Source organism: Pteropus vampyrus, unplaced genomic scaffold, assembly GCF_000151845.1.
Source record: "Pteropus vampyrus isolate Shadow unplaced genomic scaffold, Pvam_2.0 Scaffold10, whole genome shotgun sequence".
In the NCBI taxonomy this organism is placed as follows: Eukaryota; Metazoa; Chordata; class Mammalia; order Chiroptera; family Pteropodidae; genus Pteropus; species Pteropus vampyrus.
Window position 1 is genome coordinate 14,911 of NW_011888791.1, and position 24,840 is coordinate 39,750.

Genomic DNA, 24,840 nt, shown 5'->3' on the forward strand with positions numbered 1-24,840 from the left:
GTCAGGCCTTTAAATCCTCCTCACAAGCCTATGTGGGATATAAAAAGTTCCTATTTTATAGTTAAAAATAGTTCAGAGAGGTGAGGTAAACTGTCCAATGTCACAGAGCCCTCGAGGAGGTCACAAAACTAGGATTGCAGAGCCTGTGTACATCCACCCAAAGATGTTGCCTCCTGCTGGCTTCCACCTGAGAGATCTTAGGGAGCCACACCCCAGGTCAACACAGCCGCCTGAGCCCCACCATGGGCACTCAGCTCGGGCTGGCATGGACAAGCCTCCTCCTGCTCAGCCTGTGGGCTGGGCCCAACCGCAACTATGTTTGGCAGTTGGCAGTTGAGGTGACTCAAAATGCAGGTATCTTATGTTTCATGTGGCCCGGCCTGCTCCCTAGGTAGGAAAGGGGCTGGGGCAGGGAAGGGGTGGGCGAGCACTTACTGGACAATTTTGCAGTTTGTTGCAGAAACGTAGCGGCCTGTATAGTGGATGTTGCATCTCACCACATTGTTGGTGAAGTCAGACTCCAAAACGATATACTTGGGGTTCACGTGCACCTGAAGAAAGGGGGGGGGACAAAGAGAAAAGGGGTCTGGTCAGGGGAGTGCATTTCACTTGGTCAGCAGGGAAGGTGGTGGAGAGGCAGACAGACACAGAGGAGACAGAGAAAGGGAGACAACGGGAAGATGGAGAAGGTACAGAGACCAAGAGGCACAGAGACAGAGATACACTGATAGAGAGACATGGGGAGATCAGAGAGATGGAGGACGGAAGAGATAGTCATAGCCAAGAACACATCAGATAACCCTTACTGGAAGACGGGAAGCTTCCCCAGACACAGAGCCCAGGCCAGGTGGTCCCTGCATAGGACATTCAGGGTCAGAGAGGTTGAGTCACTGCCCCAGAGAACAGAGCAGAGAGTGAGGGGCTCAGCGGGGATCCCGTGCTTGGTCTCTGCACTCTGAGGCTTGCACCCTTTCACCACGCATGTCTGTCTAGACGAACCGTCGAAGGCCTGAATGATGCCAAGTGGCATTCTCGGCCCTGGAGCCCAAGGGACCGGACACTCACTGAGATGATGGCCCAAGCATAACCTGTGCTTTCTGTCTGAAGAAGAGCTGTCGGGACACAATGAAGCCTTTTAAATGGTGGATTATTGGGGTGGAGGGGCCTTCACTGGGGCAGGCTACACCCAGCTTTATTTGCAGAACATTTAAGATCAGATGGATGTTACTTTTAAATCCTCGTACACTCCTTAAGGGTGGAAACTATGCACTGGTTATGTGGCTCGAATCCCCAGAACGCAGAGGGATCTTTGCACATCTTTGGCGAGTGGATGAACAAGAGAAGGACGGAATACCCTTGACAACCTGAGCCCCTGGGAGAGGTGGATCAGAGGCCCTACCAAACTTGCTGAAAGGTGCTCAGGAGGAAGCTGCAACCAGCTTTGAGGGTGCTGTGTTCTGAATGTGGTCGCCCCAGCAGCCCATCTTCATGCCGGTTAAAGCTGCCTTCCAAGCCATCCTCACTGCTCCTCCTCCACTGAACTTTGGCCTGGAGCAATGGGTCTGGCGGACCTGGCACAGTGATACCTACCTTCACCTCACACCTGTATGGAGGAGGCCAAGACTTGGCTTCCCCAGGCAAGGTCATGATGACCCAGTCCTGCGAAGCCTGTGCGAAGCAGGTACGTATCATGTTGGATGATGTGTCCGTAATGTGCTTTTCTGCTTCTTCTCACACTGCCTGGGCCAGGGGAAGTGTCATTGGAGTGAGTGGGGTTCAGGCTGGAAGGGACTCTTGGTTACAAGAGACCCTGGCTTTGCAGGGGTCACCTTGAGAAGCTGAGGGTCTCTCTCAGAGGGCAGTGTCCTCTCACAGGGCTTGCCCTGCCCACAGACAGGGGATGGACCACATGGCTCACCAAGTCCTTTGTCACTTAGGGAAGACAGAGTCACCACCTCTTCTGACACGGCTACACCTAAGCCTAGGGTTCTTTGGTGTCTATATGGAAAGAGGCTGTATCAGCCTGAGGCTAAGACCTTTAGATGGGAAGTGCAGACCTGTGCATGATGCCCCAGGATGCTGCCTCTGTTCAGCTACTGGGGAGGGAGAAAGACACCCAGAGGCTGAAGCAAATCTCAGTGTTGGGGACACTGACATGAGCATCAGGCTGGAGTAGGTGCTCCAGACCAAGAGGCCCACCTTGAGAATGTAGTTCCCGGGCTGCACATCAGTTATGTCAATCCACTGGCAGTCGATGTCCGCGTTGTAAGTGTCATAGCAGCCTGGGCTCAGGCCCTGGGAACAGGGACAAGAGTAGAGGCTGGGTGCTGCAATGCTCCCCAGAGTCATCCATGCCCACTCCAGTAGCCTGGGGCCCTCCTTCTTCTGTACTTCGCCCCAACCCTGGCCCAGGGAAGCTGCTCAGAGTGGTTCTGCCCCTTCCTAAGCGCACAGGCAGATGGACCAGAGGGATAATGAGAGATCTAATCGCCAGATTCGAGGGATCAAATAAAGGGGTGTGCCTGGGAGAAATGGATGGAGGAATTGATAAAGGGACAGATAGGCAGATAGGTAGCCAGTCTGTTTGGATAGATGGACAGAAAGATGAATTTGGGTGGACAACTAGGTAAACAGAACATCATGCCATCCTGACTTTGTTGAGAATGTTCTTTTCTTTCCATGAGCAGACACCCTGGGAATGACATGGGAAGGGGCTGGAGTAAGGCAGCCCCCAAAGGGCACTGTGGCGGCCTGAGGACTGGCAAGAAGAGCCCCACTCTGGTTGAGGTGAGTGGCCGGGAGCCTTGGCACTAGCCCATCTTCAACTTGGCCCAGGCTGCATTGCTGTCTGCTCCCCCAGCTCCCCTGCCTCTCTAGCCCAACCTGTGTGTGTGAGGTGCATGCATAGCGCTTGAGGTTGCCGAAGTCGCAGGTGCTGTCCTCCAGGCAGAAGCTGGCCTTGTGGCCCTCGGCCACCTTCTTGCCTGTGGCTGCATCCAGCAGGTCGTAGTGGCTGAACTCGTCCATGCTGTGGTAATGTCTGGAGTCAGAGGACAGGGAGGGAAAAGAGGGCCTGGTCATCCCTGGGCTTCCCATTTCGTCACCTCCTGAGAGGGGCACAGGTGACCTTGCTGTGACACAGCCTCCCGACTAGTCTGGACTCCTGGGGCTCCTGGGTCCCCTGTGTCCCACAGGGCAGTATCTTTCCTGTCCCCACCTAGGTGCCTGTCTCACCCTAGGAGAGCATCCATTCAGGACTCCTCACTTCCTTTTGGCAGCCACCTATACTGGCTTCCCGTAAGCAAGCCCTTTATTCTAGACATTTTCATTCCTTCTCAAGACTGATCCTTCCATATCTCCTCTTCCAGCCCAGCTTTTGCTAAGGCTCCTCTGAGAAACTCTTGCCCCAGTGATAGATCCTTAGCAGAATATACCTCATGGGACCCTCCCACCAACACCTGCCTCTCCCGAAGCGCTAATGGGGAAGGAACGCTAATGGGCAGGAGAGGACACTGGTCTCACTCACTGGTGGCAGCTGTGCCACTCCCAGGTGTGCCGCGGCCGGTTCGGGAGGAAGTCTGCCGTGCCCTGGTTCTTCACGCGCTGGGGGAAGCGTAGCAGCACCCGCACGTCGTAGTCAGTGGCCTCCGGGGCGTAGGCCGTGCTGCAGGGACAGGTAGGAAGACCAGAGTGGGGCTGGGTACCATGACACTGAACCCAGAATAGGCCAACTTGCCCCCGAAGACCCTGACATCTGACCCCCTGCAATGCGGCGGAGGCTCGGGCCTTTCCCCTTCTCTCCACCATGAGGCTGGCAGCATCTGGCCTGACAATGACTAGCTGAGGGTCCCTAATACCTGCAGGTGACTCTTAGCTAGGAATAGCCCCTGGGGGTGGGGTCGTTTCAAAATCTTTAGAGGTCTTTTATAAAATGGCCCTATCCAGGAGATTCTGATAAGTCTTTCCTCCTCTGGACAGAGCCCTAATTGTTGACTGAGGCATGCCATGTCTTGGTTGTGAACCTAAGAAACAGGCTCATCCTCTTCAGTGTCAAAGCCTCTTCACTTTCCTGGTCCTGTTTGCCTTCCACTTCCCAACACACCCTGCATTCTAGCTTCAAACACTGTTTCCCAAACAGACTTAACTCTTTTACTAATCTATACTCTTGCCCATGCTGTTCACTTGACCCAGAACTCACCCAGCCTCTTAGGCCAGTTCAGGCCCCTCCCCAAAGAAGTCTGCCCTGATTGCTCCACTTAAGAAATCCTGACTGCTTGTGAGCTCTAACACGATGCCTGCAGCACACTCTGATACCACACACGCCCCAAGCTAGGTCTGTGTGATGAGGCCATATCTCCCTGATTACATGGCTTCAGGGCTAGCGACCTGCCCTTTTCCACTTAGGGAGCATGGGTCTGGTGCAGACTGCCTGCTCACAATTCAGTTACTGACCCCCACTCCCAGCTGAGATGGGCCTTGTGAGAGCTGTCCTGGCCGGCCTTAGGGGCACTTCTCTGGCCTTCATTAAGGTCTGGGTCCTAAGGCCAGAGGCAGGAGGTAGCCAGTTGTGGGGATTGGCTCTCTCTGAGAGGATGTCTGGACAACAGGCAGTGCAGGCTCCTCTCTGCCAGGACACAGGGCCCTTGGCCTTGTCTGGGGGAGGCTTGGAATCCATCTGTGTCTGGGTTGGAACAAACACCCTCTTTTCCTCTGTCGAGTTCAACGCTGCCCTTCCGTTCGGCTCAGCACACCGTGGGAAACCATCAGGGTCTAGGTTCTAGGCCCAGCTTGGCCACAAACTTGTGGTGAGACTTGGAGCAAGTCCTTTCCCTTGTCTGGATCCTGCTAGCCGTCTGTGCTCTGGCACCAGCCTGCAGCCCACACTTCCGATGATCTCCGAGGGCCTCACACTCCAGGGCTTGAGCTTTGCTGGGTTTTCTAGGTCTGTATCCTGCGCCCAGCTTCCTCCGATGCCTCAGCTCTTGCTGACCTCTCCCTCTCTGACCTTGCAAGCTCCAGCCTGCAAACTGCTCACGCTAGCTCTCCTTCCACTACCTGCTGCTTGGTTCTGTCCTTGGGGCGTGTCTCTTCAGCTAGACCAGGAGATCCTTCCAGGATAGGGCCCGGCTCCTCCCCAGCCCATCTAGGAGTTCAGGTCTGGACACACGGATGCTCCATGCAGGAGTTTGGGTTTTGACTCAAACTCCTCAAATCTCTGCCTTAATGGACTGCCATGGAGGCTGTGAGCTCCTCACTGTTGGAGGAATCATAGCAGCAGCATGTCACCGTGTTCCCTTCCCAAGGACAACTGAGAACAGACAAGACCTGAATGGGCAGGCCGACTGAGTGGTATTCAGTGTGTGTCCTAGGACTGCTGCCAGTTCACGCACAGTTTGTTGCCAGTCTGTAATGAGATAAGGAACTTGCACGAGCATGTAGATCAACTATATCACTAATCACACTGTTTAGTTCAGCGGATATTTTTTCTTTCCTTTTCAAGCCTTTTCTTGATGAAGGAAGCAGTGAGCTGAGTTGTAACCTGGTACAAGCTCCTTATCTTGTTACAAATAGATAACAGTTGTGGTCAACTACTCTGAGTGGCAGTGGACTAGAGAGTCCATAAGTGAGAAAATGTTTAGATTCCAAAGGGGTTCCCAGACACTTAGATATAAAATAGAAAGTTCAAATGTCAAAAAAAGAAGCAAGTAATTAAGAATACTATGTGCTTCCAGCATAGAGAAATGTCAACAAAAGTAGGTCAGTGTAATCTTTAGTTCTTTTAGCACAGGGAGATGTCCCCAAAGCATATATATTTGAACAGAATATTTAGTTAACAAAAATTAGAAGCCAGCTCTGCAGGAGGCAGAATCGCCCAGGAATTATGAAGAGTTGGCTGTGCTCACCTTCTGTTGCCACACATAACTGAGGCCTCTTTGTTGCCTATGCTCACCACCCCTGCTAAGACCCAGGCAGATGGCCTGGGCCAGCCAGTCACCCTTGTCCTCTGTGAAGATGGCCTCATACTCTGGCCCTCTGTCCTGAAAGTTTGTTCCCCTAAAGGACTTCCCCAGGTCCTCACGGAAGCATCGGAACCCTGGGCTCCCCATGAGGAACCTTCTCCTGAGGCAGCTCAGATAGGAAAAGTTTTAGTTCTTGTCATTGCACCTCAGTTTCCTGACCGGGATAACACATACTTGCAGTGCTAGAGTGGAGATTAAAGGCCACAGTAAAAGTCAGCTACCTTGTATAGCGACATATTCAGAAATGCAGAATAACAGCTTGTTCCCTTCCTCTCCTGACTCCCTTGGGGCAGGCAAGGCTTGTACATGATGAGGACCAGGTCCTGGGAGGCTCAGACACCTGGCCAAGGTTATGTGGCTTACAGGCAGCCTGGCAGCCTGGCTGGCATGCATGTGGGGTCTGGGTAACTCCCATGGACTGTCTATCTTCAGCTCCTTACCTGGCCAGGCACTTCTCCTCTGCTGCGCAGCGCAGGGAGTACAGGTGGGCTCTCTGGACATAAGTGGACGCTTGCACATAGTTGGGGTCTGGAACCAAGTCAGGGAGTCCTGGAGTAGGCAGTGAGAGAAAGGGAGGAGGGAGGAAGAGTGTGACATTAAGTAGGATCAGGCTAAGCATGGTTAATGCCCAGAGACATCCCCACCCCCAGATACCCTTTGCCAGTTTCCTTCCTCTACACAGGCCGTCAAGGCCTTCAGGAAGCCTCCCAGCCTGAGATAGGTATAGGGTGCGAACCCTTCTCCCTGGTCAGATGTGGGGTCAGGGAACAGGAGGCCACCTCTGGAGCTCTGTGCTGTGGGAGCACTGAGACCTCTTGGCAGAGCAGGGATATGAGCAAAAGCGGAGAGATAGGGAGGAATGTGGAGAGCCAGAGAAGATGGAAGGGAAGGGTGTTCTTGGTGGGGGTGGGGGTGGGGATTAGCATGGACAAGGGCTTGGAGGCAGGACTGAATGAACCAAGTGATTTCCTGACAGAGACACTTTCCTCCATGTCCTTATTCCCCAGGCCTCTGCACCGGCCTCCAGACAACCTCTGCTCCTCTCAGCCAGTATTCTTCATAAACTCCCATTCAGAGCCCTGGGCTTCTGGCTCTGAATGGGTCCTGGCAGGCTCATGGGCAGAGCCAGGTAAATGTTGGCTGGCAGAATTGGGGGTGGCAGGAAGGGATGGGCCAGAAGGAAAACACATCCCCAGAGCAGGCTGCTGACTGGGCAGCATTCTCAGCCTGGGCGCCCAGCCTGATTCCTTTCTTCCTGCCATCCATCCCTAGACTGGGCCACACCCTCCTGTCTTAAGTCTCTGGCCTCCAACCTGAGGGGCGCCTGGCTTCCTCCCCTGCAGGGTCCAGGGGAAGTCTGTACTCTGTTTCAGCCTCTGTGATCACTAGTTCCCAGGATATGCTAGAGCTGGGTTACTGTCTATCTTGCCTCGTTCTCCCCGCCTCACCCCTCTACCCCCTTGCAAGCAGAAGCTAGTCCCAGTGAGTGTTATTAAGAATTAGCAGAAACCAAACTCAGGTGTTCAGATTCCATCTGCATGAAATGAAAAGCAATAATCTTGATGCTGGGAGTGGGAGTTATAGGGCCCAGGGTTGGGTGGGAGGTAGACAGGGGGACCCTAGAGCCCTGGGCTTCATCACAGCTGGGTCACTGACTTAAAAAGAAGTGGGCCTGGGGCCTCTCAAGCTCCAGGGATTCTGGCAAATAAATAAGGCTGTAAGTTCCTCTTAGTTTCTTTCAAGCCCTCTGCTCTTGGTGAGCAAGCAAGGTAGGGGGGGACTTTAGTCACACAGACAGTCTTCCAGCTTCCTCTTCTTAATGCCAAAACCCTCTTGTCAGCTTTTGGGTCTAGAAGATGAGGCAAAGAAGGGGGACTCTGGCTTGTAAGCCTTTCACAGAGGTGTCTGCCTGCATACCATCCCTCACACACACACATACCCTGGGATCCCAGACTGTACCCTGCTCACTCTGGGGCCCGGGCCTCATGTGAGGGCCTGGTCTGGGCAGCCAGTGTGACCTCACCTACTAGGAATGAAGAGAAAGCTTGGAGCACAAGGGTGGGTGAGGATGAGGTGGTTCCTGGCTGATGGGGGCTGTCTTGGCCAGCCTAGGTCCCATTACTCAAGCCCCCAGGAATGCCTGTAGTCATTTCCCAAGGGATCCTCAGGCCCTCAAAGCAAGGGGCCACCTCAGTGCCAAGCTGGTTCTTACCCATTGGTCCCTAGAAGTCTCTTGGTGGGGGACGTGAGGAAGACAGGAATGGGCCCCTTCCCCAACATCGAAGTGCCTTTCCGTCAGCAACATGTGAGGGTGGGTCAGCTGGGTCTGAAGCCTCATGAGACCCAACATTTGGCACCAGATAGCCACCTCCTCTATCCCAGGCTCGGTTTCAATAAACACGGCACAGATGGCTCCATAAAGCTTTTCTGGCCCGACTCTTCCTCTTTAGGCCATTCCATGAGTTGGTTGTACAGTCCAGGGAAATTAGAAGAGCCAGCTGAGTAAGAGGCCAGGGTATTCAGGGCCAGTGAGGGCTAGTACCACTCCTAGCCTCTGACTGAGCCCTGACCATGATCACACACTGAGCCCTGACCCTGTACTCATACTGAGCCTGACCCTGATAATAGCCTGCCAGAACCCTGATCCTGGTCACAGACTGAGCCCTAATCTTAGTCCTATACTGATCTCTAATCCTGGCCACACACTGAGGTCTGATACCTATCAATAACGCTGAACCTCAGACTCATTGCTGTTTGTCCCCAGATTATAGACTAAAGCTCAGTATTAAAACAAACAAAAAAAACTTAGAAAGAGTTGTTTTGACATCATTGGTCCTTTTTGATTATAACTGGGGTAGGTTTTTTAAAAGAAGTTCCAGACTATGGGGGAGGAGCGTTTGTATAGTACTACATGTGAGCATTCAGGAGAAATACCAAGGACAGTCACCTCAGAGCTGCTGGTTACAATCTGAGCCCTGATCCTGGCCACAGATGATCTTCTTCTTATTGAGAAATCTCAGGTTCAGGCAGGTGTCTACTGCTCCAGGAGGTCTTTCCCGATTGGCAGGGAAGACCCGCCCCCATCCCCTACCCCTACCCCTGTGTTGCAGGGGTTATTAGACTGCCCATCCCAAGGGCCTCTGTCAGCCAATCTTCTATAATGATTAGTTGCTTAAAACAGTCATCCCTCAATAAGCAAGGAGGATTGTTTCCAGGAGCAACACACCTACCCAAGGATACCAAATTCTTTAGGTGCTCAAGCCCTTTAGTCAGCCCTCTGTCTATGCAAGTTCTCCATCCCTGGTTATAGAGGGCCAACTATACTTTACTGTTCCCATTATCCATGAGCATGCTCCTCACTCTGTCCCCCACGAGACACCAGGGTACATGGAAATGCTGGAGGGAACTGAGGCTCAGAGTGGGCAATGCATTTGCCCACAGTCACAGAGTTCAGGTAGCTCAGGAGGACATCCCAGGTCCTGACTTCCTCCCAGAACTCCCCTTGTCAGTCTTCTTTTCATAGAAATAAACTATTTTGAAATTTAATCTACACACAGTCAAATGCACAGATTTTAGGTATACAAGTTTGTAAGTCTTGACAAATGTATGCACCATGTAACTATCACCACAATCAAGAGTATTGTTTCCATCATCCCTGCAAGTTCCCTCCTGCTTCTTTCTAGTAAATCCCCCTTTCCCCCTCCACCATCCCACTTAATCATAGGTCTCCTTTTTCATTACATTAGTTGATGCGTTTTCTAGAGCTTAAATGTAATCACAACATCTTCATTTTATCTTTTGTACATCTCTGACCATCACAGGGGTTCTGTGACTCCCCTAACTGGCTCCCCCTGGCCATACTCCACCTCGTCACACATTCATTGCCCTGAAGGAAGCTGCTGGAAAAGAGAGCAGCCTTTAGGCCCTGTACCTACCCCTCCCCATCCTCTGCTGAGGTCCCTGGGAACAGCAGGCCCCCTCCCTCTGCTGGTATGTTTTTCCAAGAAGGAACAATGCCTCTTTCTCTGGCCTGCTCTCCCAGGAGGCAGTCAGTCAGCAGCCGGGCCTTCGGGCTTGGGCTTTCAGTCCCGTCACAGGGGCTTGGACAAGGGGGTGGGTTGTGTGATGTTAGAAGGGGATAAAAGAAGGCTCGAGCAGGGGCTTGTGGGTGTAGAGGCAGAGGTACTGGTCTGTTGCTCTGGCTTATGCTGTACAATCAGGCCCTCTGGACACGGTGGCCAATGTTGGGGGAAGTCCAGCTACAACCAGAACTGTGTGCTCACTCACCCCTAACTTCATCCCCAAAAGTGTATAATTTAAAGGAAGACCCTGGAGAGAGTAATGCTTGTCAGAAAGCAGAGAGAACCATCAGTCATGGGGATATAATTTTGAGGAAGGGCTGGGATCTCTTATCCAGAATGTATGGAGTCATCCAGTCCTTAGAGATCGTACTAGAGACTCTATTAAGTAGGTTCCAGTGAAAACTTTTCCTGGAGACTTCTGTTTTTATAAATGCAGAAAATGGAATTAATCATAATTCTCATTTCAGGGCAAACTAACCATTATCACTGGTCTAAGGCCCCTCTCTTATAATAAAAAATTTTTAAACTTTATCCTCACCCCTGACCCTTAGATATGTCCTTGAACATTTGTCTCTGTATAAAATTTGCAGTGTTTATGTATTCTTAAAGTATATGAAAGATATTATTTTATAATCTCATTCTGTTTCCTAGGTTTTTAGTCAATGTAAACTTTTAAGATCTATCTAGTTCATTGCTTGTCATTGCTAAATAGGACTCCACGGTGTGTACCCGCAAGGCATTCTAGCCAGTACCTTGGGATGAACCCTAGGGATGGGGTAACTACCTGAAAGCTGGGTGGATGGTCTTGCTCAGGCTGCCCACAGAGGCGCTGGTCACCATCAGCATCTGGCCTTCTGCTCCCAGGAGACAGACAGGAGCCTGGCTTCTTATCCTATTCTGTCACAGGCCTTTTGTGTGACCCTGGGTAGGCCTGGCCCCTCTCCAGGCCTGACTGCCTCTATTTCTCCAGATCTGATTGTTCTCTATCCTACACATGGCCTGGAGCCCTGGACCCATTCCCCCTGTGGGTACTCTTCCATGCTGACCACAGGGTCATGCACATAGGGATTCAGGTTGCACAGAGCCTGGGCCGGGGTTGGGGGACTTTGAGTCAAAGGGCAGCAAAGTCCTCTGGGATGGCCAAAGCCAGGCTGCTTGGCCAGGGGAGTGGCTGGGCATAAGAGAATTATGTCCCAAGGCCATTTTGCAGGCAGCTGCTGATCTGGGAAGACTTTCAGCTTCGGAGGGCCCTGTCAGACCCTCCAGGACAGTGAAGACACAGCCAAGGACAAGGACCAGCTTCTGCATTCTGGCTCCGGCCCTGCAGCTTCCTCTTTGGGGGATGCAGGGCCCCTTCACAATATGCTCAGGACCAGCCTGCCCCATCTCCCACTCCAGCTGGGCCTGGAGCTGCCAGCTGGTCTGCATGCCACCTTGCAGGAACTTGAGGGCTGTCTTCCCTTTCCCCGGCAGGACACGGCTGGGGCTTTCTTGTTGCTAAGACTTGCAGGCGAGTTCTCCCTCTTGTCCAATCTCCCACTGTCCAGGCCCCTTCTCTTTTCAAAGGTTCAGTTTCCCCATGTGGATAGTGGGGAGATTGGATTAACCTGTCCTTGAGCATAATTTGCTGGCTCCATAAACACTTGGAGATTAAAATACTTTTCAGGAGCTCTTCAGTCCATTCCCCAGCCTTGGGCAAGAGCCCAAGACCTCTTACAACCTCTACAGACAATTCCTTAGCAGCCAGGAAATTCTCCCACGTCTGACCTAAATCCTTCCTGCTTCATGAGAGAGCTGTTCCCTCCTGCTCAGCGGTTCCTGGAGGCTGCCCAGCACAGAGAGCTTGTGGTTACATTCTTGCTGCTTGCCCACACCTCACCTGTTTCCCTGTTGGCTTCCCTTTTTTTGTGGGTTCCGTAAACCTTGTCTCTTCGGAAATCTTTTCTTCTAGGTCTCCTGCTCAAAAGAAGCAGATGAAGGAGAGTGGAATGCAAAATAGCCCTAATCTAATCCCGGGCTGGAGGATAAACAATGTCCAGCAGGAACTGGGCAATGGGTTGTGAAATACGTGCGCAGCGGGATGTTCTGGCTCATGCAGCCAGACTTCAGAGGAGCCCCTAGGTAGGGAAAGCAGAAAGCTCGAAGAGCACGCTTTGAATAAAGATGAGCCAAAAGGGCCTCCGGGGTGAGAGCTGGCAGCTCCGTGTCCTATGAAATTATCATCTAATAATCAGGACATTAAATTGTCAGCACTGGCCTGGCAGTGCCACACCTGTGTGATGAGCAGGCAGGCAAGGGGCTGCAGGATCTGTTGTGCCCCACCATGAAGGGGCAATCCCAGCCCAGGCAAAGGAGTTGTGATAGCCATAAAGTTGGGCTCAGAACCTTCAACGGCTCCCCATTGCCTACAGAATCAAGCCCAGACTTTTCAGGGGGGCAGCTAAGGCCTTCTGTGGTCTGGCCCTAATCTGGCCTTCCAGATCTCTTAAATCTAAGGATCAGTAGACAGCTCCCTAGCACACCTGACTTTTCTGCCCTGGCCTCTGATGCTGTGGTGCCCTTATCTTAAAATTCCCTACTACACACACACACACACACACACACACACACACACACACACACACACACACACACACACACACACACACCAGCTTCACCTTTACTGGAATACAGTCTTTTGGCCCCAAAGACTACCTTGTCAGCCCTGACCACCTCTCTGCCACCACCCTGTGCCCCTCCCTCTACCAGCACACATCTGCATCCCCCATCTGACTGGGAGATACAGTTCAGTAGCAGTGACGGCTTCACTCCTCTGTGTGGCAGAGCCCAATTCAGAGAAGGGGGTCTGTGAGTGTTTGTTCAATTGAGCAAACTGCCCCGGAAGCAGACCAGGCCTGAGCTGGGAGGAGGTCAACGCCAGCCTTTGGGGAGGTCAACTGCCTTCCCCTCTGGCCAAGCCTTCTGACCACCTCTTTGCACCTCATTTACCTACACCATTCCCAGCATGAACACAGCGTCTACCCCTCCTGCCTCTCACTCTTGCAGAACCTGCTTCCAGAAGCATTCCTGGAAGCTTCAGTCCCCTGGGTTCTCTCCCTGCCCTTCAGATCCTTCACAGTCACCTGAACTTTTTATCTTTTTTACGAAACCTGATAGGCCCACAGCCTTTCCACCTAGCTGCTAATGACTTCATCCTTCCAGCTTCACAGGCCATAAACCTTTTTGTTATGCCTGACCCCTCTCTTTCTCTTATACCCCACATCCAATCCACTAGGAAATCTCATCAACTCTATCTCTGAAATACATCCCGAGTCTGACTTCCCACCACCTCTGTTGCCACCTGGCCCAGCTGCCATCATCTCTGCCTGGATCTCTGCACCAGCCTCTTCTCAGTCTCTTGCCTGCCTTCTCGCTGTCTATTCTCAGCATAGCAGTCAAGGCCCCTATTTAAACATCACTGCTCATCTCAAACCCTGCGGTTTCTTCCCAATGCATGGAAAGTAAAAGCCAAAGTTCTCGCAGTGGCCTACGAGGCCCTCTCTCCAAGGTCTGGGCCTATTACCTCTCTGACTTGTCTCTTGTTGCACCCCCACTCCCATTCCACTTGCTTTAACCACATTGGCACACACTTGAAAACCTCAGGGACCCCTGCCTCAGGGACTTTGCACTGATTGTTTCTTCTGTGCGGAATACTCTTCCTGCAGTTAGTTACATGGCTTGCTCATTCCTCTCCTTCAAGTCTTTGCTCAAATGTTACCTCCATGAGGCCTACCCTTACTACCTTTGTAACCTGCCCCTCCCCCACGCTCCAGCTCTCCCTTATTCTCTTTTTCCACAATATGTACCAAGTTCTAATATTCACCTATTTATTATGTTTATGCACAAAAATACACGATCCACAAGGGCAAAATTTTTGTCTCTTTTCACTAATGAATACTCAGCTCTAGACCACCGCCCAGCACATAATAATATTATTGAGTGGCTGAATGTCCTTATGAGGTGATCAGCCAGACGAGAGCCCCTGGGGGTGGGTGGGGTTCTCCTTTGTCTGCTGTCCAGCTGCACTCCCAGGTCTCAGTACACAGCAGGTCTGAGAGCTGGAGAGACAGGCAAGATGGAGGTGAGCTTGGGCCACTGTATTCTGTGTGTGTGGTTTCTTGCTGCTGGGCTAAGACCAGAGTGAGGACAGAGATGGTCAGGGCACCCCTGAATTCCCTATAATCAGTTCAGGGCCTGGCACCGATACGCCCTTGTTGAGCACATGCACAAATACCTATACCCCACAAAGGATCCGGTGGTATCTGCCTATGTGAGCACAGACTTCATTATCAAGCAAAGGCTGGGATTCCAAAGTCCTTTCTTTTGAAAAAGGATTAGCTTTGAGGTTGGAAATCCCATGGTACCAGTTGGCTCACAAGCAGAAGGAAGGGTGGGTTTTCTCCTGAGGCTTTGATGGCATAGGCCTCTTGGCCTTGCCTTCTCTACCCAAGTCTCTTCCTGCTCTGGCATTCAGGTGATACTGAAATGTTTGATTTCTGTATCCGCAATGGGGAGAGAGACCCTGGCCCAGCTCTGGCCCTGTAATCCTGAATCCAGACAAAAAGGCCCTCTGGGTTCAGCTGTGGAGAGGAGGCATTAGGTCAGGGCAGGGGAAGGGACAAGACCCAGCCTCTCCTTCCGGCCTCCTGAGCCCAGCCAACTGCTGCTCCGCAGGAATGCCTGCACAGGAATTGGAAGCAGGTGTGGGCTGCTTGGGCTGAGCGACCACCCGTTTCCTTCCTCTGCCCTTCCAGCCACTGCCCTGAGGAGTTTTCCACGTGTTCTTGGCTTGGACAGGAGTGGGGTGGACTTGGGCTGAGACTACTGGGGAGGGGTGCCCCTTCAAAGCTGAAAGGACACTGAGATGGGGGCCCCTGGGGTTAGGAGAGAGGGAGGAGTGGGGATGAAAGGCCAGGACTCCCAGGTTAAGTGCAGCAGTAGCCTGGTGCCTGTAGTCCCTAATGACTTCCCATCTAGCTCTGCCTCCACCCCAAAAGGCTCTGTGGGAGCCTGTGGATTCAAGGCAAAACTCCAAACATTGATTTTTCCAGAGAGTTTAGACCTGAGAGAAACAATGAACAGAGACATACCCTTCCCTGAGGGGCAGTTCAGTGGGGTAGAGGGTCAGTTGGCTCCCACCTTAGCCACTGATGAGCCCTGAGACCTTGGATGAGTTACTAAAGTCCAGCCTCAGTTTTCTGGTCTGTAAAATGGGGGTGATAATACTATCTATCTCATGAGGTTGCTGGGGGGATTAAAAGAGGAAATACAAATAAAATACTTGGCATAGTGTCTGGTGCATGTAAGTGTTCGATAAATACCAGCTGCTATTTTAATTATTTAAAATAGGAACTATCTCTTCTTGCAGGATGGTTCAGTTGGAGACCAGGGGAAAGAAGATATGACCTTGCAACTGGATAAGAGAGGAGACAGGAAGTCTGCCTGAGATGAAGTTGCCAAGGTACCACTTGTTTATTCCCATACTAGTGGCATTCGATTATAAAATAGGGAAGTAGGAAGAGGATGCAGGTCCCTGTCTCCATAACTCATCTGACCCTTTATGACAGCTTGTTCGGCCTGAAGACCACTTCTTTCTGAAGGAGGGAGGGGTGCTGAGCTGTGATTCTGGCTCTACTAGTTGCCAGTTATATGATCTTGGACAAGTCACTTAACCTCTGATGGCCTCAGTTTCCTCGTCTGCAAAATGGGTATAATAATAATAATACTTAAGGTCGTCATAAGGATTAGAGGATCTAACTGTAAAGCTCCAAGAATGGCTTCAGGCACTTAGGAAGCAGTAGATCAGTGTTTGTTAATAAAGGTTCTGGAGTTGGACATGAGGATGACAAGGCTCTAACACCACACTGCCAAGGGTCTCTTCACTTCCAAAGCCTTGCATACTCACTGTCCCATCTCACCCTGTCATAATCAGTATCTGGATAACAGTTGACAATCAAATATTTGTTCAATGACCAAAAAAGTGAGTGAATAAATGAAATGTACAGGGTAAGCAAGAAAACATAACAATTAAAAAAAGAATAATGTATGATGATTAAAAACTCAGGATGGGGAAGTCATGCTGACTCAAATCCTGGTTTCACTACTAAGAAGTGTGACAATCAGCAAGTGAGCCTGTCACTGTATCTATGAAATAGGAATACCAGGACCTTGCTCATGGGGTTACTGTAGAAATTAAGAGGGGTGTGCAAGATGCCTAACAGCTGCTAGTGTAATTATCCCCCTCTCCCACTGCAGCTGGGAGAACTGAGGCCCAGAAAGGGTAAGTTGGTGGAGGGGGCCCAGGCTCTCACCCTGTCAGCCCGGCTTGCAGGCAGGGTGTGGGTCCTCCTAGGTCATCTCTGTGCAATGCCTAGATGAAAGGCTCAGTTTGAATTCTGGATCAGCTGTATCCAGCTGTGAGATCTCCCTAAGTCTCAATTTTCTCATCTGTACCAGAAGACCATAATCTCCCCCTCTCAAGGAGGCAGTGAGGGTACATAAAATTGCACATTTAAACCACTAAGCTCAGCAGGTGTTATTCAGCAAATGGCCAAGTTATTATCATCATCTCTGCCTTGGGACTCTAACTCTGGATGCTTGTTGGGGGAGGCTGCTTCCTTCTTTCCCAGCATGTACTCCAATCCCTGCGGAGGTGGGTAGGTGACCTGGAGAGGCAGGCTGTGGGGTGGAGGCAGGGAGCCAGAGCTGCTCTCAGGGACTAAGGGGCTCTGTCTGGCCTCTTGAGTGTGAGGCACTAGATGGAGAGGTGAATACCCCAGAAGTACCCTGGATGTGCGGGGATATAAAACCTCTGGGTCCAGGTGCAGCACAATTCCCATGGGAGCTGTGGAGGCCTGAGAGGGGGCAAGGAGGGGAGAGGAAGGCGGTGTCTCAATGTTCAGGAGCCACAGGCAAAGGCATTTATATTTTGTCCTGAACGCCTTGAGAACCACAGAACCTTCTTGAGCAGGAGAGTAACATGGTCAGCAACTCAAGGGGTTATCTGCCCAAATGTAGGATGGACTGGTGAGGGGGAGGCGGGAATCAGGGGGTCAGGGAAGAGGTAGCCTCAGCTCCTTCCTAACCTCTGATTGGTTTTATGAGGACAGGCCAGGCAAGGCTGGCGCAGCCATGACAGATGTCCTGGGAGGATGGCCAGGGCAGTCTGCTCCATGTTACCTTCACGGGGTTGCCAGACCTGGTGAATCAAGCTGAGGGTGAGGGGAGGCCCTGGGAGAAGAGCTGTGGTCTTCTGGGGCTGGCACTAAGACCACTAGCTTAGAGAAGTTGAGGCTGCTGGGAAGCAGGAGCGGGGGCAAGGAGGCCAGGAGAGGGGGGACTGGCCATGGGAGAAGGACACAGTGCAGAGGACACAGCCGGGCCTGGGAAGCAAGTGGCAACATTCCAGGCCTCTGCGATTTACTGAGAGCCAGGCAAAATATACGACCCTCTTTAGGCTCTGTCTCCTCATCTTCTCTCCAGTTACATGTTCAGCGTCAGAGGCCTTGGGCATGTCCCTTCAAGGGTAGAAAGAAAAAGGGTGCAGGCACCCGAGAAGACACAGTTCTGGACAGGCACTTGGAAACCATCCAGACATAGAGGACAAGGGTGGTGCGCACATGTGTTTGGTGTTGTGAGGACACGTTCACGCCCACGCACACAGGCTGCCAGCGCCAGGCCTCAGACCCCTGGGTGTGTGGCCAGGAGGAATGAGGTCAGCTTTGGAGAATCCGCCCTGGACTCCCACACCAGGCCTGGGGGTCTGAGCTCAAGAACAATACTTGGCCTTTCCTGAACAGGGATTTTCCATGGTCCTGGCCTAGCAGGGTGGGGAGAGGGATCCAATGATTAGAGAGAAGGTACTGTTCCCTCTCTGAGCCCCAAAAGAGCCTGCACTGCCCCCCCCCCATGTCCCACCCCACACATCATCCCCTCCATGATTAGGGGAGAGTGCTGACAGCCATCCTTTGCAGCAGTGCTTGGGCACTTCCTCCTCTGAAAAGTCCTCTCTGAGTCCATAGCCCCTGACTGGAGAGGCTCCTCCTCTGCTCAATCACAGCACTGAGGTGTGCCCCAGGGCAGGGCCTAGATTTGGTGCATATAGCACACTTGGCCTGGCCCCTAGCATACTACCTTCAGGGGAGAAATGTCTTTCATTCAAATGAACTGTGGGGCTCAGGAACGATGGCCAGAGGCCCTGCTAAGCCCCAAACACCCCCAACCTAGACATGGCCTTGCCCTGGCCCGTTCCCCTCTGACCCTTAAGAACTGACAGGCCAAAGAGGGGCCCTAGAAAACCCACTGGCTTGGAGCACAGATGTCCAGTTTTAGGCCTTGCTCTGCCAGCAGTGCTATAGAGTTTGAGGTCTCGGTTTTCTCATCTGCCCAGAGGTGGGCTGCCTTGGCTGAGCCCCTCCGTGGTCTTGCATTCTAAGAAAAGCAACCACAAAAGCTTAGTACCCTATTGGCAAAATGTCCTCTCTTCCAAGGAGCTCTAGTAGCAGCTGACACTCTGCTGCAGGGTGCTGCAAGTCCAGGTGAGGACCAGGAGGATGTACCCTTCAAAACATCACAGAGGGCCCTCCATCTCATTCCTGTCTCAGCCTGCAGGTTCTCAAACTGCGATTCAGCACCCATCTCGTGTGCTATGCCTTGGAAAGGGCGCTACCAGTGGGGAGGCTCCCCTCCCTTAACCTTGGGTTCTAGCAGCCCCTAGGGAGACAGGAACACCTTCCCTCCCCACCACCACTTTGCCCTTGCCTCAGCAGCAGCCTCTCACCCAAGGTCAGTATGGCCGAAGACAAGACAGCAGTCTTGGTGTTGACAGAGGCAGAGGAGCAAAGGCTGGGGGTGTACTACCTGAGCTCCTGAGCCCTGAAGTCCTTAGCCCTCACCTTGTGGGCCTGGCACAGCAACCTTGGTGTGGAGCAAAGAATCAGAGCACTGACTACAGCCTGAAAAAGGGAGGGCAGAAGTGGACTGCATATGCATTGGGGACTGAATGGAAAACCTTGACAAAAGCTGAATTTGAACTTGCAAAAATAGAAGCAGGAAGGGAACTCTAGGACAGCAGAGGACTGGCCAATAGCTGGCTAGCCCTGGCCAGACCACTAGTGGGTCCTTGGCAGAGCAGCCTGAGTGCTGACGGCATGTGTAGAGTTGCCCATCTCAAGAAGGAAGGCTGCCCCTTGCACTGTGTCCTTGTGTGCAAATGACTTGGACCTTCCCAGTCATATCTTCACACATCCCTCAACCCTCCAACCCCAACCAGAAAAAGCCAGAGGGGGGCCCATCCAGAGGGCCTCCTAAGACTCTCCCCCAGAGCCAAGGATCAGATGAGCTGAGTGAAAAGAGTGAGGCACTGGCCTGGGAGACAGAATTTAAAAGGGCTCCAAAAAAACTCAGTAACCAAGATAAGTAATATTTGATGCATTATTTTTTAAAATCAAAATTAACACAAAAAAAACCTGTGATGAACAAAATGTCAAAATTTCAAATAAAAACAGCATCGGTACTGCTGATTTTAGGCTCCAGTATGGCTTGGCATGGCACCATTACTAATTCTATTTAAAATTGGGATATTTTGTTCATCACTGAATTTCTTGCATTATTTTGATCTAAAAATGCATTAAAAGATTACCTACCCCAATTACTGAGCTTTTTGGTGCCTCTTTAAATTTTGCACCCAGGCTAGTGCCTCACGGGCCTCTAGGGTCCCTGAGAGAACTCCTGTCATCTAGTCTGGATTCCTGCCTGGGGCAAGAGCCTCCCCTCTAACCTCCTGCTCACTGAGGCCAAGCTCACATAGCCCAGTGGCTGGGAACTTGACACACCCCCGGAGGCATCCCTTAAGGCCTTTCTGACCCTTCCGTTCCCTGCTTCACCCTGTGAGACTGGCACGGGGGCATCTCCAAGGGTGGAGGACCTGCCTTGGCTGGAATGAGGAAGAGGCAGGGAGAAGAGCTCCTTCCCTTTGTCCCCAGATGACCCAAACCAGGTCTGGAAGGCGCTTCCTCCCAAAGCCTAACAGTGCCTCCATCCTGTGCCCCTCAAGCCGGGGTCAGAGCCCAGGCCTGCCTGGCCAAATTCGAGCACTGCTGATGTGTAGCCCTGGGAAGGCTGGGAGGTGGGTTGCACTGGGGCTGTCGATGGTGGATTGGCGGGTCCTCACTTAGTTCAGGGGTAGGGGTGGGGGTGGGGACTTTGGTAAAGGGTGAAGGAGGGTCTGGGCTCACTGAGCGGTTAACCGGGGCCAAAGAGGACAGAACTCGGGGAGTGGGGCTGGGGACAGTACTCACCGCGGCCGTTCTGGGTGGGCCGGTACACGCTGCCCACGCTGAGCCGGCCCTGCTGCGCGCCACCGCGCTCCCCCACGGGCGGGGGCGCGTCCGAGCTGCGCACTGGAAGGTAGGGAGGCTCTAGCACGCGGAACGGAGGCTGCGGCTCCACGGCCCTCGGCGGGACATAGGCCTCGGGCGGCACGTTGGCATAGGGCGGGTACCAGCCCAGGCGGGGGTCGCCGCCGTACGCGCCGCCGGTGGCCTGCGCCGCGTCGGAACCGGGGTCGGGTTGGGTCTGCTCGGAGCCCACGGCGCTTTCGTGGTACAGGCTGTGGGAGTAGCGGCGGTCCAGGCCGTCGGCGGGCGGCGGCGGCGGCGGCGGCGCGTAGGGCCTCTCCGCGGCCGGGTAGAAGCCCTGCGGCGAGTATTCGGGCTGCTCCTCGCCGCCGCCGTACTCCTCGTAGCGCGTCCGGGGTTGGAAGGGGTAGACGACCCCCGCCGAGGCCACGGCCGCCGCCGCCGCCGCGGCGCCCATGCCGCCGCCCGCGCCGCGGTAGTACACGTAGCCCTGGTCGTAGGTCCGCGCCACCGGGTCGTAGTTCTCGTACTGGCTGACGAAGGGCGCCTGCGGGTAGGGGAACTGCTGTGGGAAGGAAGGCGGCTGGCGGTAGGTGGTGGCGAAGGCCGAGGCCGAGACTGAGGAGGTGGAGCCCCCGTGCTGGGAGACCGAGGTGCGGGCCCGGGCCATGCCCGTGCTGTCCCCGACGGCCACCTCGCGCCAGTTGTCGGGCACTTGGCCGAAGCCGAACGGGTGCCGCGCTTGGCCGCGCACAGTGTCTGAGCCGACGCGCCCGGGCAGGGGCAGGGGCAGGGAAGGGGCCTGCCGCCGCCGGGGCCCTCCTTGGCTGCGCCGCCGCGGGGTCTGGGGGGCGCCCGCCAACAGCACCCGGGAGCTACTCTCCGCGCGCTGGGCCCCGGCGGGCACGTACTCGGAGCCCGAGTTGAGCAGGCTGTACACCTGCCCGTTATTCTCCCACTGGATCAGCTGCCGCCAGCGCCCTGGGTCCGAGCCCTGCCCCGGCTGGGCCTGTTGCCCATGCACCAGGACACAGAGGCAGGCGCCCCACACCAGGGCCCCTAGCTGCCAGCCGGCTGGGGCCAGAGCCATGGTGGCCCCTCTGCAGAGGCCTGGGGAACCGAAAGGCTCTCAGGAGTGGCCCCCTGTGCGTGCTTCTCTTCCTACGGCCTCGAGGACAGGATGGCTCCTTGCCTGCCCCAGCTCTAGCTTTGTCCATCCTGGCCTTGGTCCGAGCGGGACGGCTCCTCCGACGACAGCATTTCGAGGCCAAGGGGTCAGGGCAGGGCAGGGGCGGTGCCCAGGGTTGCAAGAGGCTCTCTGCAGGGTACCAGGCAGGATCGCTTGGGAGCCTTACTGGGGTAGCCCAGCACAGGCGGGCCGCAGGGCTGGCGCTTTCCCACTCTGAATGAATAAGCAACAAGCTGGGAGCATTGCAAGGTTTCGGGCAGCTTGGTCCGCCTGCTGGGGTCTCCTCCGCAGGGCCCTATGGCCCGCCGGGTTTTAGCTATGTGGTCTGTCCCACAGCTGCTGTGCTCCCTCAGTCCCTGGAGCTCCCAGCCAAGCCGCAGACCTTCCTCTGAGAAGAGAACGAAGCAGGGTGTAGGAGAGGGCCTCTGGGGACTCAAACCTGGCAAGTGGGGCCCAGGCTGGTAGAACAGAGCTGGGGGGTCAGCACCACTCTGGCCATTTCTCTCCACCTTGGACTGAGACTCCGTGGTCTCGACCTTACTTACTGCTTGTGTGGGCTTGAATGAGCCCTTGACTTTTGCCCACTCTAGTCTCTCCTCAGGACCCCTGGGCTCCTATTCCCCAAAGCTAGTGCTAAGAGACACCCTCCTTGTTGATGGGCCTCCTTGAGGAGATGCTTAAACCCAGCTGAACCACCCTCTAATTCTGGACCCCAGGTACACCTTAGTTCCTTGACCCTGAGTACAAGGATCTGAAGCTTCAGCTCCTTCTCTCTTGGTGTACCTCTGGGCCTTACTCTCTTGGTCTATAGAATGGGCGTATGCCCCTGTGCTGAATAGAACTTGCAAAATCACGAGAGGGATCAACTTCTCACACATTATGCGTAGTTTCTGTTTTTGAGTCGACATAGCCTGAAAATATCCTGAGTGTGCACATGGATAAAATGAAACCCAGGGCTGTCTGATACAGGATGAGGTCGTTGGGAGCAGTGCCCACTATAAGAATAGAACAGCAAAAAGGGGGATTCAGGAGAATGGGCCTAGTCCTGTTACTGTGATTAAGTTGCTAGGTGATCTTGGGTAAGTCCCTTCCATCTCTGATCCAGTTGCCCCATCTGATCAATGGAAGATTAAACCACATGGTTCCCAAGAATGCTTCAGGAGGTTCTCTGTTATATTTGGGGACAGCAGAGATAGGAGGGATCCCAGAAGTTTGAATACTTTGGTGTCCAAGAAATCACAGTCTGCGTGCCTTCTCCAACCTTGCTTCTGGGAACTGGAGAGCAGAAATCCCTCTTTGGTGCTTATAATCCAGGTAGGAAGACCTTACCCTTAACCTAGCCCCTATAGACTGCCCTTCTACTTTGGGAACTCCTGGAGCCCACCTTGGGAGGAGACAACCAGAGTGGACATTCCAGAGGGGACCCTGGACCCCTGCCCCCCAGCCAGCATTTGTTCATCCATCACACTGTGCTTTCAGAAGGGGCCTGGTTCAGGTGACTTGGGGCATCTGCCTACCCTTTAAATGCTCATAACCCAGGCAGCCAACCATTCAACAATGCCCCCTCAGCTCCCTAGTGTGGGGTTTCGTTTCACACTCCAGGCAAGATTTCTGCAAGGAATGACTGGTTTGGCTCTGGACACCAAGCTGAATTCAGAGCTAGCTAACCCAGGGCTGGGACTTGGAGGGTTAAGCCTTCTTTCCCTCCTGCCTGCCCCCCTGCAGTGCGGCTCTCAGCTGCTTGGGATCCCTGGGGTCCTGTAGGGCCCTCCTGCCAGCCAGATGGGTAGCAGCGCCAGGAAAGGAGGAGGTGAAGTGGAAACAGGCCTCAGGGTAACCCCAGGCAGAAGGGAAAGGGAAGAGGAGGAATGGAGGGAGGAGGATGCAGGTAGGGGAGCCCCACTGGCTTAGAGTGGAGAAGGCAGAACCCCTCTTCTCAAGCCAGGCAAGGGGCAGGGGCTGCCTCAGGGCTTTTGAGCAGTGGAGAGAGCAAGGCACGGGCCGTGGTGCTCAGCCACCCTCTAACTGGGAGCCAGCTCTTGGCATGAAACCCTACCCCGATGCTGGCTCCTGCTCCTCTTTCTTTTTTCTTAATAAGGTCGAATCAGAGTGAGTCAGAGAAGCCAAGTTTCCTGTTAGGCTCTGTTTGAATAAACTGCTCTGAACATAGTTTGGGCCTCTGCACAGGCTCCCAGGGCCAGGGCTGCAGCCCTGCCAGCTCCCTGCTAAGACTGGAAACTCGGGGTCCCCAGGATGGCTGAGCTGGGGTCCTTGTCTTGCCCCTGCCACTACCCAGAGAAACCAGTTAAGCTGTCAGAGCTTCAGAGTCTTCATTTATAACCGGAGAGTAATATCTTTCTTAGCATATTTGGGAGAATGAAATGAGAGGATTATGATGAAAAGTACCCAGCACAGTGCCAGGCATGTGGCCACTATTTTCTTTCTTTCCTCTGGACTGGTGAGAGAAGGGAGGGGTTCATCTCCCAAGGGTATCTCCCCACCCTCCATTTTCCCTGTCCCTTTCCTGTTTTTACCTGTCTTCAGCATCCTTCTTTGCCCAGGGTGAACCTCTTGCAAGGCAGGATACCACCCCAGGGTCTTGTCTTCTCCCCGCTTCTCCATTCCCTCCCTCTCACCTCCTTCTTCCTATAGTCTGTGTCTCCCAAAGTGACTGACAGGACCCAGCAGCTCTGTGAGCCCAGGGGAGCGTATGCGATTCCACCTTTCCGCACAGGGAATGGTGTGGCTGGAGGTATCCTGGCATTGTTTGATTGACACCTACAGAGTGGGACCCTGAGAGAGACCTGGGCAGGCTGTAGAGGGTGCAAAGCTTGGGTCAAATTAGGGCTTTTATCACCAGGCTGGGCTGGATCTGACCTATCTGGAGGTGAGGTGGGTGGGCAGCTTCTCTGGCAGCCTTGTCCTTACAGGCCAGTACTCACATCCACATTTTTAAGACTCAGCTATGTGGTTAAAGGCTTGCTGCCAGTCCCTGGCACTAGGAACCAGTCTCAAGGGACCTCAGAGGGCCAGTGATATAGGGTTGAAAGAGCTTATGGATTGTACTTGACTCTATTAAGCACCTACTGTGTACTTACTTCTGGGCTAGGCTGCTCTGTTGCTGGGGCTCCCATGCGGTGGCCAGCATCCCT

At 53.5% G+C, this 24,840-nt stretch overlaps 1 protein-coding gene across 2 annotated transcripts in view; it reads right to left on the minus strand.

Annotated features, from left to right (window-relative positions):
- LOXL1 (lysyl oxidase like 1) overlaps positions 1-21,906 on the minus strand; it is a 25,265-nt gene extending 3,359 nt beyond the window's left edge. Inside the window, exons 1-6 of one of the 2 annotated variants that reach the window (XM_023521800.1) lie at positions 9,956-9,985; positions 6,461-6,569; positions 3,527-3,664; positions 2,884-3,040; positions 2,200-2,295; positions 436-551 (exon numbers count right to left, since the gene is read on the minus strand). In XM_023521800.1, the coding sequence (XP_023377568.1) occupies positions 436-551; positions 2,200-2,295; positions 2,884-3,040; positions 3,527-3,664; positions 6,461-6,569; positions 9,956-9,965 (626 nt within the window). In that variant the 5' untranslated portion in view covers positions 9,966-9,985. Of the gene's footprint in view, positions 1-431; positions 552-2,199; positions 2,296-2,883; positions 3,041-3,526; positions 3,665-6,460; positions 6,570-9,955; positions 9,986-20,439 lie in introns of those variants that run through there. The other variant, XM_011375416.2, reaches the window with a different exon arrangement.
- Between the last annotated feature and the right edge of the window lie 2,934 nt (positions 21,907-24,840).